At 46.6% G+C, this 17,001-nt stretch overlaps 1 protein-coding gene across 1 annotated transcript; it reads right to left on the minus strand.

Annotated features, from left to right (window-relative positions):
- Positions 1-14,227: 14,227 nt before the first annotated feature.
- Positions 14,228-16,081, minus strand: LOC120022016 (transcriptional repressor scratch 1-like). The gene is made up of 2 exons (XM_038965816.1): positions 15,967-16,081; positions 14,228-14,961 (listed from the first exon to the last, which is right to left on the minus strand). The coding sequence occupies exons 1-2, from the start codon at positions 16,079-16,081 to the stop codon at positions 14,228-14,230; spliced, it is 849 nt and encodes a 282-aa protein (XP_038821744.1).
- Between the last annotated feature and the right edge of the window lie 920 nt (positions 16,082-17,001).

Here is a 17,001-nt window from a genome sequence, read left to right on the forward strand (position 1 = left end):
CCCCCCCCCCCTCCCGCTCCATATCCTTCCTATATACAGTGGGGCAAAAAAGTATTTAGTCAGCCATCAATTGTGCAAGTTCTCCCACTTAAAAAGATGAGAGAGGCCTGTAATTTCCATCATAGGTACACTTCAACTATGACAGACAAAATGAGGAAAAAAAATCCAGAAAATCACATTGTAGGATTTTTAATAAATTTATTTGCAAATTATGGTGGAAAATAAGTATTTGGTCACCTACAAACAAGCAACATTTCTGGCTCTCACAGACCTGTAACTTCTTCTTTAAGAGGCTCCTCTGTCCTCCACTCGTTACCTGTATTAATGGCACCTGTTTGAACTTGTTATCAGTATAAAAGACACCTGTCCACAACCTCAAACAGTCACACTCCAAACTCCACTATGGCCAAGACCAAAGAACTGTCAAAGGACACCAGAAACAAAATTGTAGACCTGCACCAGGCTGGGAAGACTGAATCTGCAATAGGTAAGCAGCTTGGTTTGAAGAAATCAACTGTGGGAGCAATTATTAGGAAATGGAAGACATACAAGACCACTGATAATCTCCCTCGATCTGGGGCTCCACGCAAGATCTCACCCCGTGGGGTCAAAATGATCACAAGAACGGTGAGTAAAAATCCCAGAACCACACGGGGGGACCTAGTGAATGACCTGCAGAGAGCTGGGACCAAAGTAACAAAGCCTACCATCAGTAACACACTACGCCGCCAGGGACTCAAATCCTGCAGTGCCAGATGTGTCCCCCTGCTTAAGCCAGTACATGTCCAGGCCCGTCTGAAGTTTGCTAGAGAGCATTTGGATGATCCAGAAGAAGATTGGGAGACTGTCATATGGTCAGATGAAACCAAAATATAACTTTTTGGTAAAAACTCAACTCGTCGTGTTTGGAGGACAAAGAATGCTGAGTTGCATCCAAAGAACACCATACCTACTGTGAAGCATGGGGGTGGAAACATCATGCTTTGGGGCTGTTTTTCTGCAAAGGGACCAGGACGACTGATCCGTGTAAAGGAAAGAATGAATGTATGTATCGTGAGATTTTGAGTGAAAACCTCCTTCCATCAGCAAGGGCATTGAAGATGAAACGTGGCTGGGTCTTTCAGCATGACAATGATCCCAAACACACCGCCCGGGCAATGAAGGAGTGGCTTCGTAAGAAGCATTTCAAGGTCCTGGAGTGGCCTAGCCAGTCTCCAGATCTCAACCCCATAGAAAATCTTTGGAGGGAGTTGAAAGTCCGTGTTGCCCAGCAACAGCCCCAAAACATCACTGCTCTAGAGGAGATCTGCATGGAGGAATGGGCCAAAATACCAGCAACAGTGTGTGAAAACCTTGTGAAGACTTACAGAAAACGTTTGACCTCTGTCATTGCCAACTAAGGGTATATAACAAAGTATTGAGATAAACTTTTGTTATTGACCAAATACTTATTTTCCACCATAATTTGCAAATAAATTCATAAAAAATCCTACAATGTGATTTTCTGGATTTTTTTTTCTCATTTTGTCTGTCATAGTTGAAGTGTACCTATGAGGAAAATTACAGGCCTCTCTCATCTTTTTAAGTGGGAGAACTTGCACAATTGATGGCTGACTAAATACACTGCTCAAAAAAATAAAGGGAACACTTAAACAACACAATGTAACTCCAAGTCAATCACACTTCTGTGAAATCAAACTGTCCACTTAGGAAGCAACACTGATTGACAATAAATTTCACATGCTGTTGTGCAAATGGAATAGACAAAAGGTGGAAATTATAGGCAATTAGCAAGACACCCCCAATAAAGGAGTGATTCTGCAGGTGGTGACCACAGACCACTTCTCAGTTCCTATGCTTCCTGGCTGATGTTTTGGTCACTTTTGAATGCTGGCGGTGCTCTCACTCTAGTGGTAGCATGAGACGGAGTCTACAACCCACACAAGTGGCTCAGGTAGTGCAGCTCATCCAGGATGGCACATCAATGCGAGCTGTGGCAAGAAGGTTTGCTGTGTCTGTCAGCGTAGTGTCCAGAGCATGGAGGCGCTACCAGGAGACAGGCCAGTACATCAGGAGACGTGGAGGAGGACGTAGGAGGGCAACAACCCAGCAGCAGGACCGCTACCTCCGCCTTTGTGCAAGGAGGAGCACTACCAGAGCCCTGCAAAATGACCTCCAGCAGGCCACAAATGTGCATGTGTCAGCATATGGTCTCACAAGGGCTCTGAGGATCTCATCTCGGTACCTAATGGCAGTCAGGCTACCTCTGGCGAGCACATGGAGGGCTGTGCGGCCCCACAAAGAAATGCCACCCCACACCATGACTGACTCACCGCCAAACCGGTCATGCTGGAGGATGGTGCAGGCAGCAGAACGTTCTCCACGGCGTCTCCAGACTCTGTCACGTCTGTCACATGTGCTCATGTGCTCAGTGTGAACCTGCTGTCATCTGTGAAGAGCACAGGGCGCCAAAGGCGAATTTGCCAATATTGGTGTTCTCTGGCAAATGCCAAACGTCCTGCACGGTGTTGGGCTGTAAGCACAACCCCCACCTGTGGACGTCGGGCCCTCATACCACCCTCATGGAGTCTGTTTCTGACCGTTTGAGCAGACACATGCACATTTGTGGCCTGCTGGAGGTCATTTTGCAGGGCTCTGGTAGTGCTCCTCCTTGCACAAAGGCGGAGGTAGCGGTCCTGCTGCTGGGTTGTTGCCCTCCTACGGCCTCCTCCACGTCTCCTGATGTACTGGCCTGTCTCCTGGTAGCGCCTCCATGATCTGGACACTACGCTGACAGACACAGCAAACCTTCTTGCCACAGCTCGCATTGATGTGCCATCCTGGATGAGCTGCACTACCTGAGCCACTTGTGTGGGTTGTAGACTCCATCTCATGCTACCACTAGAGTGAGAGCACCGCCAGCATTCAAAAGTGACCAAAACATCAGCCAGGAAGCATAGGAACTGAGAAGTGGTCTGTGGTCACCACCTGCAGAATCACTCCTTTATTGGGGGTGTCTTGCTAATTGCCTATAATTTCCACCTTTTGTCTATTCCATTTGCACAACAGCATGTGAAATTTATTGTCAATCAGTGTTGCTTCCTAAGTGGACAGTTTGATTTCACAGAAGTGTGATTGACTTGGAGTTACATTGTGTTGTTTAAGTGTTCCCTTTATTTTTTTGAGCAGTGTACTTTTTTGCCCCACTGTACCTCATCCTCCACCCATATCTTTCAATGTGTCCCCAACACTACAGGAACATTTGATAAGATGTGAACCCCATCCTATCGACCGCTAAAGGACATGCTTGACAATGTAGCCAGCAACAGACGACACACTCGGCTTGTTTTCAACACAACGTACGTCAGTCGCTCCCCACTTTGAAAATAGAAACCCAGAGGGAGGTGGCCTGACATCAAAGATCCACCGTCCGCGACGACTGATTGTGCAACCTGATAAGCCATGCAGTCAAAGGTTCCAGGTTTTATTAGTGTTTGGGTTATAAACAGGAGTGTATCTGTGAGAAAGTGTTAGATATTGAACTTTGGAGTGAGAGGGAGAGGTAGGGAGTAAAGAGAGAGACACACACATTCCAATTAATTTTTAAGAACCAAGCAAACAGACAGAGAGACAGACAGACAGACCGACCGACCGACCAGAGAGACAGACCGACCGACCAAGCAGACCAGAGAGACAGACCGACCGACCAAGCAGACCAGAGAGACAGACCAGACAGACTGTTAGTATTAATCTGCCACAGTGTTGCATAACAGATGGTTAACAAAATTATGAGCTGCTCCTGTTGATGATTGGTTGGCCTACATACAGCAGGGCCTGCTTGGTTGGCCTACATACAGCAGGGTCTGCTTGGTTGGCCTACATACAGCAGGGCCTGCTTGGTTGGCCTACATACAGCAGGAGCTGCTTGGTTGGCCTACATACAGCAGGGCCTGCTTGGTTGGCCTACATACAGCAGGGCCTGCTTGGTTGGTCTACATAGAGCAGGGCCTGCTTGGTTGGTCTACATACAGCAGGGCCTGCTTGGTTGGTCTACATAGAGCAGGGCCTGCTTGGTTGGTCTACATAGAGCAGGGCCTGCTTGGTTGGTCTACATACAGCAGGGCCTGGGCAGCCTGCCAAGCCAAATCAATGATGTAATGTCATTAAATTGTCTGACTGAGTTCTTTAATCCACCTTTTTGTTCACTTCACTTTTCTTCTCATCACAATCCATGTCACCTGAAGATCCAATCACACTCCATGTCACCTGAAGATCCAGTCACACTCCATGTCACCTGAAGATCCAGTCACACTCCATGTCACCTGAAGATCCAGTCACAATCCATGTCACCTGAAGATCCAGTCACACTCCATGTCACCTGAAGATCCAGTCACACTCCATGTCACCTGAAGATCCAATCACACTCCATGTCACCTGAAGATCCAATCACACTCCATGTCACCTGAAGATCCAGTCACACTCCATGTCACCTGAAGATCCAATCACACTCCATGTCACCTGAAGATCCAGTCACAATCCATGTCACCTGAAGATCCAGTCACACTCCATGTCACCTGAAGATCCAGTCACACTCCATGTCACCTGAAGATCCAGTCACACTCCATGTCACCTGAAGATCCAGTCACACTCCATGTCACCTGAAGATCCAGTCACACGAATGAGAAAGCATCGGATCAATGGTTTGTGGTTCTTCCCTTCCTCAGCCCTCGTGGAACATTATAACTATATTTAACATTAAAGTTATAGACTCAGCGATATGACGTAAATGCAGAAGGTAAACAGCATAGTGGGTCAATTTCCACAATAACTAAGAGTGTTGAAACTTCTATGCTGTATTGGTGCCCTGACTACCAAGCTGTGATCAGCATGAAGCAAACCCCTGAATATGCGTAGATACTGTATGTGACTGTGTGAGAGCAAAGTCTTGCGTCTCGCTCATCTCAATATCTGTGGTGCTGCTTGTGGCAACGTCATTTCACTCTTTAAGGTTTTGCTGTAGTTGTATATCACAGATAAGACTACATGTCCCTGCCCAGACCCCTGCTCTCTCAGATGGCTTCGTGCTGTTGAATGCTTGTTTATTTACCCTGTACTTGACTGTCACAAGAGGCACTGCAGTGAGCAAATCAACAGCTGTGAAAAAGCAAGCCAAGCCATTAAAAGTTCCATAGCCTTTATTTTGCACCCAATGGTTCTAACCCAAGGAATCGGCTTTTTTCACAGACTCATTTAGATCAAAGCCTGTTGTTGCAAGTCCCTGCTCTTTTCTGCTCATTGAATATGCATGATATTTCCCTTCCCATCACAATATACTGCTGTGTGGTATGGAGGAGAGGAGAGGAGAGGAGAGGAGAGGAGAGGAGAGGAGAGGAGAGGAGAGGAGAGGAGAGGAGAGGAGAGGAGAGGAGAGGAGAGGAGAGGAGAGGAGAGGAGAGGCAGATGGAAGGAGGGAGGGAGGGATGGAGGGAGGGAGGGAGGGAGGGAGGGAGGGAGGGAGGGAGGGAGGGAGACAAATTCACCAGGCAGCCATGCTCTGCTCAGAAGCCCGGCGATGAGTCACTGTGTGACCTGTCACTGCAAGGCCCGGCGCCTCTGCTACCTGAAGTCACTGCAGGGCCCGGCGCCTCCGCTACCTGAAGTCACTGCAGGGCCCGGCGCCTCCGCTACCTGAAGTCACTGCAGGGCCCAGCGCCTCCACTACCTGAAGTCACTGCAGGGCCCGGCGCCTCCTACCTGAAGTCACTGCAGGGCCCGGCGCCTCCGCTACCTGAAGTCACTGCAGGGCCCGGCGCCTCCGCTACCTGAAGTCACTGCAGGGCCCGGCGCCTCATACCTGAAGTCACTGCAGGGCCCGGCGCCTCCTACCTGAAGTCACTGCAGGGCCCGGCGCCTCCGCTACCTGAAGTCACTGCAGGGCCCGGCGCCTCCTACCTGAAGTCACTGCAGGGCCCGGCGCCTCCACTACCTGAAGTCACTGCAGGGCCCGGCGCCTCCACTACCTGAAGTCACTGCAGGGCCCAGCGCCTCCACTACCTGAAGTCACTGCAGGGCCCGGCGCCTCCGCTACCTGAAGTCACTGCAGGGCCCGGCGCCTCCGCTACCTGAAGTCACTGCAGGGCCCAGCGCCTCCGCTACCTGAAGTCACTGCAGGGCCCGGCGCCTCATACCTGAAGTCACTGCAGGGCCCGGCCCCTCCGCTACCTGAAGTCACTGCAGGGCCCGGGGCCTCCACTACCTGAAGTCACTGCAGGGCCCGGCGCCTCCTACCTGAAGTCACTGCAGGGCCCGGCGCCTCCGCTACCTGAAGTCACTGCAGGGCCCAGCGCCTCCACTACCTTGAAGTCACTGCAGGGCCCGGCGCCTCCGCTACCTGAAGTCACTGCAGGGGCCGGCGCCTCCACTACCTGAAGTCACTGCAGGGCCCGGCGCCTCCGCTACCTGAAGTCACTGCAGGGCCCGGCGCCTCCTACCTGAAGTCACTGCAGGGCCCGGCGCCTCCTACCTGAAGTCACTGCAGGGCCCGGCGCCTCCGCTACCTGAAGTCACTGCAGGTCCCGGCGCCTCCTACCTGAAGTCAATGCAGGGCCCGGGGCCCGCGTTGCCTGCCGTTCACTCTCTCCCTGCCTGTTTATTAGTTAACAATACAGAGGAACTTAAACACAAACACCCGCCCTGTCATTGCGTTATTATTTCTATACAGCCTGTTAGATAAACCATTCATCCATGTTGCCCACTACTGTAACACCATCTGTGACTTGAACCTGTTCCGTTAAATGTACTTCACCAAGTTCCAATACCTTCCATTCTCTGGTCTTCCCTGCCATCTCTGTGTTAGAGATAAACCTTTCCTGAAATTACCTGGTCTCATACCACAGTACAGTGTGTGAGCAACAGGCGCGGCGACGCAGCAAGACAGAGTAGACAGTCACCAAGAAGCAGCAGGAACCGCTGGTTCACTTCAGACTGATTAGGCATGCAACCTCCGGGCTAATCCAGAAGCCTCTTTAACCACAGCAAATAACCAATCAAAAGGAGTCGGCTGAGTGCAGTTTTCAGTTCATCTCTCACAATTAAGCCTCCGTGGTTCAGCGAGGAGTGGAGCTTGATTGTGTCTGCAGTGTAATTCTATGGTAAACATGCTGTAAAGAAGGGGAGCGGGGGCTGAATGATGGCTCAGCCGCTGTTAAAAAATGCACATTCTGGTCTGCCAGTCTTAGCAAGCTGCTTTCAGCTGCATGTCATCCAAACTGGGTCAGCACCACCCCCACCACACACACACACAAACGTGAGCGCGCACACACACACTCACACACCCCTGACAGATGCATTTCTCATGCTTTTGGAAATCTAGTCCTAGTTCTAGCACTTGCCCTGTGGAAAATATGACTCAACTAAAATCTAATATAATAAAGTAAAATCTAATAATATAGGTAGCTAGTGAGGTAAAGGTATCTGGGTGGTAGAAATACTGGACATCAGGAGAGGAGGTGAAGACGGTCCTGGCATGTACGAGCACACATAGAGCCAGGGTGTACCACAGAAAATGGACACACCAGTAGAGACAGATAGTAGGAAACGCACCAGTTGCTACCTCTGATATTTAGTCCAGAGACACTTTTTACATCTCCTCCTCTCAGCTCAGATCTAAACTGAGCAGGAGTGGCCACTCCTGAAGGGAGACCTGGGTTCAAATACTATTTGACACCATTGAAAATAGCTGTGTTTGATTGAGCTTGCCCAACCATCTGACACTCTAGGTAGACTAGAACAAACACTCAATGTATTTAAAGGTCCAATGCAGCCCTTCAGATATCAATATCACATCCTTTCTGGGTAACAGTTATGAACCTTACTGTTATTTGATTTTTTAAATTAAAATGGTCAAAAATAAACAAAAATAGCTTCTTAGCAAATAATACATTTCTCAAGCAACAATTTAGCTAGGACTGTCTGGGAGTGGTCTAAGTGAGGTGCCTAATTGGATGGATATGTAACCTGAAAACGAGCTGTTAATGAAACTCTTTGTTAGGTTTGAAACTCTCTGTTATTGGTCTGTTAACTTATAGCGTCTGGTGATGTCGCCAGGCGGACCAAAACTCCAGCCCAGCAGAACAGGCAGTCTTTTCAAACAGCTCCAACACTAAAACGCCATTATCATCATTTTCACAATTTCACAGTATTATTCCAACCTCATAGTGTGGAAATATATATATAAAACACTGGAAATCAGGTTTGTTATATGCAGTAGATGACTGATGGGGGCCATCTCCATGTATTTAGGAAGTTCTATAAATGCATGAATTAATGTCTACATTCGTTTTTCACATGTTTATTATATTACAGACACCTTAAACATTACAATTGAATTAGTTTATATATATATTTAAATTGCTTAATTATAGCATAATGTTATAGAGATGACTAATGATACGGTCCCCACTAATACAACAGAAATACTTAAATACATGTAATTTTCTCCTTGAAACATTTAATTGAAATAATGCAGGATTCCATTCATTCCTATGGAGGACTGCTCCTACTGACCAATGGCCAATAGCATCAGCAATCTAAGGTTTATATACATCCTGGTTTGAACCCAGCTGCGCCTGAAGGCTGAAGCCAGACACCTCAAAGCTGCCAGCCCAACGTGTGATGTCACCTCCCACATCCATGCTGCGTGTGTCCTGTGAGCGAGCCATTTACACACCGGAACATACCGAACAACAGGTTCAAAACAATATGTTCTCTTCCAACCTGACCATGGAAACACGCCGCACTGTTCTAACACCAGACAGGACAAATGTCTTGATGACGTCACATCAATAGGGGGGAATCCTAGGACTGAAATGTCTTGTTGATGACGTCACATCAATAGGGGGGAATCATAGGACTGAAATGTCTTGTTGATGACGTCACATCAATAGGGGAGGAATCATAGGACTGAAATGTCTTGTTGATGACGTCACATCAATAGGGGAGGAATCATAGGACTGAAATGTCTTGTTGATGACGTCACATCAATAGGGGGGAATCCTAGGACTGAAATGTCTTGTTGATGACGTCACATCAATGGGGGGAGTCATAGGACTGAAATGTCTTGTTGATGACGTCACATCAATAGGGGGGAATCATGGGACTGAAATGTCTTGTTGATGACATCACATCAATAGGGAGGAATCATAGGACTGAAATGTAGAAATAGAAAAATACATCTGTAAACGTGTGTGTCTGTGTGTGTGTCTGTGTGTGTGTCTGTGTGTGTGTCTGTGTGTGTGTCTGTGTGTCAACATACACACAGATCGGCCTACCTGCACCTGTCTGCAGTTTAAGTAATGGCTTGTGCTGATGCAGTCCTCCCAGCACAATTACCCTACGCCTTAGAAGAAAACAACTACAGCAAGACAAGCATCCCCCCTCTCTCGCTTTCTCTCTCTCTCTCTTTCTCTCTCTCGCTTTCTCTCTCGCTTTTTCTCTCTTTCTCTCTCTCTCTCTCTCTCTCTCACTTTCTCTCTCTCTCTTTCTCGCTCTCTCTCTCTCCCTCTCTTTCTCTCTCTGTCTCTCTCTCTCTTTCTCGCTCTCTCTCTTTTCCCAGCATAATGACCCTCAGGTTTAATGCCGAGGTACACATTACCTCAAGCTGTACCCGGTCAAAGGTCACCAACCTGAGGTTCATCTAAGGTGAAGTAAAGACAGAGGCTGCCACCACAATAATAATGATGAAGATAAAACATCTCAGAAACGTTGATGGTCACTGCATAAATTCCCAGTGGGAGCCAGCAAGCTGTGGCGACACTTGCATGCGACAGTGAAATTGATATTCCCTCCCAGTGATGTACTCAGTCGTCCAGTGCGAGCGAACAACTGATTTACAAGAATGAATGGATTCATTTAGATAATATTGCAAGCGTGATGAATCATTTCATTAATCATGCCCTTTTCGGGGGGGAAATGGTATGTGACATAACGCAAGCAGTTTCATGATTAACAATATCTTTACGAAGCCGGATGGAGCTGGGGCCGGGGCATGCATGGGGCCTCTGTGGTGTGGGAACCATGCCAGCTAGCATAATATCCGCATCACAGCTAGCTTAATCAAAGTGTCACTGTCTGTCGTCTCGTGGCTGATGGCAGAGAGAGACACAGAGAGAGACATAGAGAGAGGAAGAGAGAGACACAGAGAGAGAGAGAGAGATAGAGGGAGAGAGAGAGACAGATAGATAGATAGATACACAGAAAGATACACAGATACACAGTGAGAAGAGACACAGAGAGAGGGATTGAGAGAGACACAGAGAGAGACAGATAGAGACACAGATATAGGGAGAGAGAGAGACACAGAGAGACATAGAGAGAGGGAGGGAGAGAGATATATACAGAGAGAGACAGAGAAAGACACAGAGAGAGGGAGAGAGAGAGATCATTTTGTACTTTAACTATTTGCACATCTCCTATAGCCATAATATGACATTTGAAATGTCTCTATTCCTTTGGAAATTTTGTGAGTGTAATGTTTACTGTTCATTTTTATTGTTTATTTCACTTTTGTTTATTATCTATTTCACTTGATTTGGCAGATTTGTAAACATCTGTTTCCCATGCCAAGAATGCCCTTTGAATTGAATTGAGAGAAAGACACAAAGAGAGGGAGAGAGAGAGAGAGACACAGAGAGAGGGAGAGAGAGAGAGAGAGACACAGAGAGACACAGAGAGAGGGAGAGAGAGAGAGACACAGAGACACAGAGTGAGGGAGAGAGAGAGACACACAGAGAGAGGGAGAGAGAGAGAGACACAGAGAGAGAGAGAGAGAGAGAGACACAGAGAGAGGGAGAGAGAGAGACACATAGAGAGGGAGAGAGAGAGACACAGAGAGACACAGAGAGAGGGAGAGAGAGGAAGTGGTGGTGGTGGTGAGAGAGATAGAGCCGGTGGATATGTGGCTTATTGCACTGGGTACACTGCCCTTTACCTTGGCCAATAAGGAGAAGAGATCTCAATCTGATTAGAATCTGAATCTTTCAGGTTTGTGGTCTGAGGGACGGTGATGTAATACACACACACTTGCATCCACACGCATGCACACGCACACAAACACACACACAACACACGTACACACTGTCAAAGTTGTGACTTTAATGAGTCAATGCATGAGTGTGTATGATGTGGAATCTAAGTAGCTAGTGACATCATCGTGTGGCATCATCATTAGACATTTTGAAACTGGCACATAGCCTCAGGGAGTGGTGGGGAGACTGCACTTTTGGTCTTCCAGCATAATAAAGGTTGTGACTCATGATGCTGCAACACAGCTAGGGAGGAGCAGGGCTCTGCTCAGGGCTTGGTGCTCATTCTCCAGCTAGGGAGGAGCAGGGCTCTGCTCAGGGCTTGGTGCTCATTCTCCAGCTAGGGAGGAGCAGGGCTCTGCTCAGGGCTTGGTGCTCATTCTCCAGCTAGGGAGGAGCAGGGCTCTGCTCAGGGCTTGGTGCTCATTCTCCAGCTAGGGAGGAGCAGGGCTCTGCTCAGGGCTTGGTGCTCATTCTCCAGCTAGGGAGGAGTCGTGCTCTGCTCAGGGCTTGGTGCTCATTCTCCAGCTAGGGAGGAGCAGGGCTCTGCTCAGGGCTTGGTGCTCAAACTCCAGTGTCTGCATTGCATTGCTCATCATTTCCTCAAATTGCTCATCACCATACCAACCACCAACCTTACATTTCCTCATCACCACACCATTCAAAAACATGTAAATCACATATTCAAAGCCATGCCATCTCTCCCTTTCTCTCTCTCTCTCTCTCTCTCTCTCATTCTCTCTATCTTTCCATATTTCCTTTCTCTCTCTCCTTCGTTAAAAGTGAAACATCCACATGAACTACCCAGTAATGAACCTGTTGTTTGCAGTCAATCTGTAGGAGTCACTTTGAAGCAAGCGACTTAGAGCCGCAGATAGATAACGGTTTCACCGGGGACCTTGGAGAGGAAGCCTGCAGGCGTATTCTGCCCCAGTCACAGAGCGGCGTGTCTGCTCAAGGTTAAAGTTGTACTCCTGACATCACCAAAACAAACCTGCTGCAGGCTTCGATGGTAATCAATTAAACTTTAAGGGCTATTCCATTAGTAAATAAAGCGCTCTTGACCTCCACATGCATGACACCTCCGGCGAAAGTGCTCAAATGTTGCTCAGTATAAAAGGGAAACTGCAGAATTTGTTCGATTAGGACTATTTTCAGTTTCAGTTACTTTATATATTTTTTGAATGAGATAACCATCTTGATTTGTCCAGAGCTTTCGTCCATGCAGATATTTCTTTTGAAGTCACCGTGGCCCCCTTTGCAAAACACAACATTTATGAAAAGAGAAATCAGATAAATAATAATTCAATAAATATATGTTTTGGATTAAAAAACAGAATATGTGATGACCTCGAACTATTCCCCCTAAAGCACATGGTGTGCAGTGCAGTATAAAACGCAGCCTTTTTGATCAACAGATGATCGTTTCGTGTCACTGAAGTCTGCCTCGCAGTGTCAACAAGAGCATTCAACAGTGCTTGTTATTGCAGAAACATGCTGTTGCTTTACAGCGCGTGCTCCTGACGTGACCCGCTGTCTGAAACCTTACACCCAGTCCAACGCCAAATTAGACCACAATATATCATCACAGACAAACACTTCAGGAATTCATCATGTAAACATGAGATATAAGTCTACTTATCTGATTTCTCTAAAAGGTTTAGACAAACATGGACCGTATTGTGTTAGGTCTTTATTCATTCTTTATTATGAAGTGAGACAAAATGTCCGCTGCCATTGTGCTTTTAAATAGTTCAAATACTAGGCATAAAAATCCCAGGGAAAATAACTCCAGAAATAAGATTAATTTGATTCTTTACAGTTTGTAGAAATATTAGATTCATCAAAGGGTTATGTACAAGGCATCTTGTAATAAACAGTTATTTTCCTTTGATCAGCATAGTACAAAAACAGCGGTTAGCCTATAGCTAATACAAGGCCTTTCTACCTGAATCTATACTTGTGCTACTATCTTTAAAAAGTTGAAACGTTCGTAGTATAAGGAAGTGCTTTAATACGATGAATGGACTTTATCATGGCTAGAGTACGGTCATCTTATTGTGTTGATCATTTTGAGCCCTGGTGCAGTGCAAGGGATCTCAGAAGTGACCCCTAAACTTGCCCACCTGTGAGAGATGTGATACGGGGAAGCTCCGCCGACGTTTGGGCCTCGGGCGTTCATTCCACAGACTTGGTGGTGAGATGTTCTGGATTGTTCTGGAACTATTCCATTAGCACCAGAAGCCTACGTTCTAAGACTAGGACAAATACGTGGCAGGCAGTTGCGTAACCATTTACAAAAGGACCCGCTCCCTATCCCACCCCATGAGTTTATCCATTAAATACCACACTCACTGGCTTTTCCCTGATATTCAATGTGTATGACTACTAAGAGTACTGGATAGAAAGATGTCATTATTATTACGCGTTACTAATACCATGCATTATTGCTCTATAGTTTTTTATGATAAGACTCCCAAGAAATATTGCCGCCGGATGCTATCTAGATTTTGGCAAAAATCCAAAGCTTCATTAAATTGGCATAGATTTCATTATTATCGGGGTTTTTTTATGTTGCATGCAATAGGTTTATAAAGTGGCAAATAAAATAAGAGGATATTTAGAAAGTGTCAAATGCTTTGGCATATTCACGACGAAGGCTTGCAAAACAAAAAGTAAATTAAAGTACAAATGAAGATTCTAAACAAACTTGAAGTAAAAATAAATAAATTCATTAATAAATAGATAGGCCTACATAAATAAGTGAATAAATAAATAGGTTTACCTCAACGTTGAACACTTTTGTGTCCATTAACACCAGTACAATATTATCCAATACTTTAAAAGGTTTGACCTTTGAGAGAAATTAAGACATTTTCAATGTCCTGTGAGTTTGGCAAACATATGATATTTCAGCTCATAATACTTGAACAAATTGTTGTTGTTATAACAATCAAGGGAGGATAGCCAATGGAAATAAAAGTTTGGGTATAGGCTACATGAGTAATCCAACATGTCCTTAGTGATGCTGTTTGCTGCAGGAGGGTATAAGACCTGTGCGGTCACCATGGAACAGGTTGTCTAGGGAATAATATAGGGATACCATTGGAAGAAGTTTCATTACATGTTCATGGGTACTATAGAAGTCAATCGTCAATGGAGCTCATAGGTGAGAACTCTCCCTTAAAGCAGGCGGACTCGTAGTGCTTGTTCAGGTAGGACTTTAGAGCAAAGGTCTTGTTGCATCTCTTACACTTGTAGTGCTTGAAGGCGGAGTGCGTCTGCATGTGAGCGCGGAGGTTGGAGCGGTCGGCGAACGCCTTTCCGCAGTGTGCGCATCCAAAGGGCTTCTCGCCGGTGTGAGACCGCATGTGTCCCTGCAGCAGCCAAGGTCTACTGAAGGCCTTGCTACATATGTCACACTTGTGCTTGAGGTCGTGGGTGAGCAGATGCATGGCCATGGCGGGCATGGACACGTACACCTTCCCACAGGTCGGGCACTTCTTGGCCATCTTGCTCTCTAGGCTACGGTGGGTCTGCTTGTGCCGGCTCAGGTTGGAGGACGTGGCGTACGTCTTTCCACACTCGTTGCACGTGTGACGCTGTATGGTCCTGGGGCTGCTGATGACTTTTCTCCTCGACCTTCCGTCCGTGATGAAGAAGGCGTCTACCGTGTAGCCCTCGCTCACGGCGGTGTCTCCGTTGATGTAGCCGGAGGAGATCTCGGAATGGGGGCTGTCGGGCTGGTCTGAGTCCGGTGCTCCGTAGTCGCTGTGGATGCCATCGTAGATGGGGCTGGGAGAGGGGCCTTTTTCGCTGTGGATGCCATTGTCACTTTCGCCGTCGTAGACAGACGGGGTCATGTAGTCACTGATGTACCCTGTAGCGTTGAAAAGAACAACAGACGGGTGAAATTATTTATGTGATTTGGCCTACTGATGTTAACTGATGCAACAGTGTAATTCTCCCTAGTTGCAAGGCTTCATTTGTGACTCACAGTGCGTGAGCTCTGCAGCCTATTATGTCAGTCATTTACAGTTACAGCAGAGGTGGGTTGAAAGACATTGACTTCTTGAAGAAGGTATTTTTTTTCTACATCACTTCACCCCAAAAAAATCAATATCTCTCAGTTTCAATTAGTGAGCTATCCCATTTAAGGACAAAGGCGCAAGGGGAATAATATCACTCCAGTTATAATTGCATTTGCCTTTCTCAGAATATAGGTCGATGTGCACCACTCAACGTACACATAGTCTCACTTACATCCAGGTCCACCCAGGGTACTCCATGACCAAGAGATAGGAATGTGGATGAATATTCTATAAATGTACTTCAGGAAAAAAATACAGTCTGGTTATGCAAATGCAAGTGCACGCACTGTATTTTATAGAGCGTAAATAATGTCTTGAAACATGATCAAGCCTTCGTTTTAGAGACAAACAGACTCTCTCTCTCTATCTATCCTTTCTGTCTCTGTGTGTGGCTATGGTAGTGGGCTTGGACTAATGATCCAAAGGGATACACTATAACGCCGTATTCTAATCTACAGTATTTTGCACACTCGGCTGTTGCACACTTGTGGGTAGATGTAGCTCAACATGGTTTTAACCGTGTGTGCTCCGCTGTAGAGCACTTGAAATATCCCTGCCTCGGAAAATGTGCAGAGTCGACAAAAATACAAAATGTGACTGTATTGAATAGAATGTGACCGCGGGTCAGCAAAGCTCGATGTGCAACATGCTTATCCACGCGCAAATAGACTACAATAAGCACTTAGTATAGCCTACACATAGAAGACCAAGCAATATAAGATAAACATTGTGCATGCCGATAAAAGATGGTGTGGGCATATTAACGTTAAAGTCACAGATTCTAACAGCTTTACCTTTTTCATGAAAGCGGAGGCTGAGGTCGGTCCTCGACCTGCCATAATGTCTCTCCAGATCAGCAGATGAGAAATCATCGAGCTTAACCTTCTTGACCAGAAAAGATCTTGGCATGGTTCTACGCTGCACAAAACAACACTTGTCCGGTGGTTCAATGGGTCACTCCTCATGCAAGGCGGGCTGAAAAGGGGCTAGCTGTATAGACGGGCGGAATCGCTCTTCAGCACGCCGATTTGTGTGTGATCAGATGCCAGCACAGGGAGGAAAGCCTGAGAACCCTTCCGAATCCTCACGCTGCTAGTCCTTGTTGAGCTGCTGGTTTACGTGCGACAGCGCCGTGTTCCGCTGGTAAGAAATGCAACTTCAGCACTGGATAGCTCCCTTTCAGTGCTGCGTGCATGTATAGGCAGGCAGGCTTCAGCACTGGACAGCACCCCCGCTGCGAGACAGTGAGAGATCCGTTCCTTCGCTCCTCTCCTCGCTCTCTCTCTCTTCCTCGTGCAGCTGTACTCAGTCTCCTCACAGATCGACCCTAGAAAAGAGGCTGGTAACTGCTTCCAGGATTTGGCTCGTTTTAAACTTCACAGAGCGTCCATTTATTAATGGAGTATTTGACAGTTCCCACGTAAATATTTACCACTCATTGTATAAAGGATGGCAGAAAAGTCACTCAGATGAAAACGCTGCCTGTCAGCTAGCTCCGGCTTTTCCCCCTTTCGCTCTCTCTCCGTGCTGAACTCTGTTGAAGGTCTTGGGCTTTCTGAAGTCTGTTGATCAGCTGTTGGGATTTATATGGCTGCGATCATGTGCGAGATGGAGATGGAAGTGCTTAATTTAATCCATCAAAAGATATCTCCCGGGACCAACGTTGAACTAGGATGATTTATGGACTTGGTGAGTCGTCCACGATTTCTTTTTTTTTCTTCCGTTAATAACGATCATGTTTTATTATGGTGTTGACCATGATTTATTTTCAGTAAATCATCACAATAAATGCAACACTGACAGATAGTAATAGTAGGCTATATAATATT

The sequence above is a fragment of the Salvelinus namaycush genome, chromosome 27 (assembly GCF_016432855.1).
Source record: "Salvelinus namaycush isolate Seneca chromosome 27, SaNama_1.0, whole genome shotgun sequence".
In the NCBI taxonomy this organism is placed as follows: Eukaryota; Metazoa; Chordata; class Actinopteri; order Salmoniformes; family Salmonidae; genus Salvelinus; species Salvelinus namaycush.

What these genes read in the sequence shown, in the direction of transcription:
- LOC120022016 (XM_038965816.1), bottom strand. Translation starts at nt 16,081, where the DNA reads ATGCCAAGATCTTTTCTGGTCAAGAAGGTTAAGCTCGATGATTTCTCA. An exon ending in CCTCCGCTTTCATGAAAAAG is followed by an intron (nt 14,962 to 15,966) that starts GTAAAGCTGTTA and finishes TCAACGCTACAG; the next exon opens with GGTACATCAGTGACTACATG.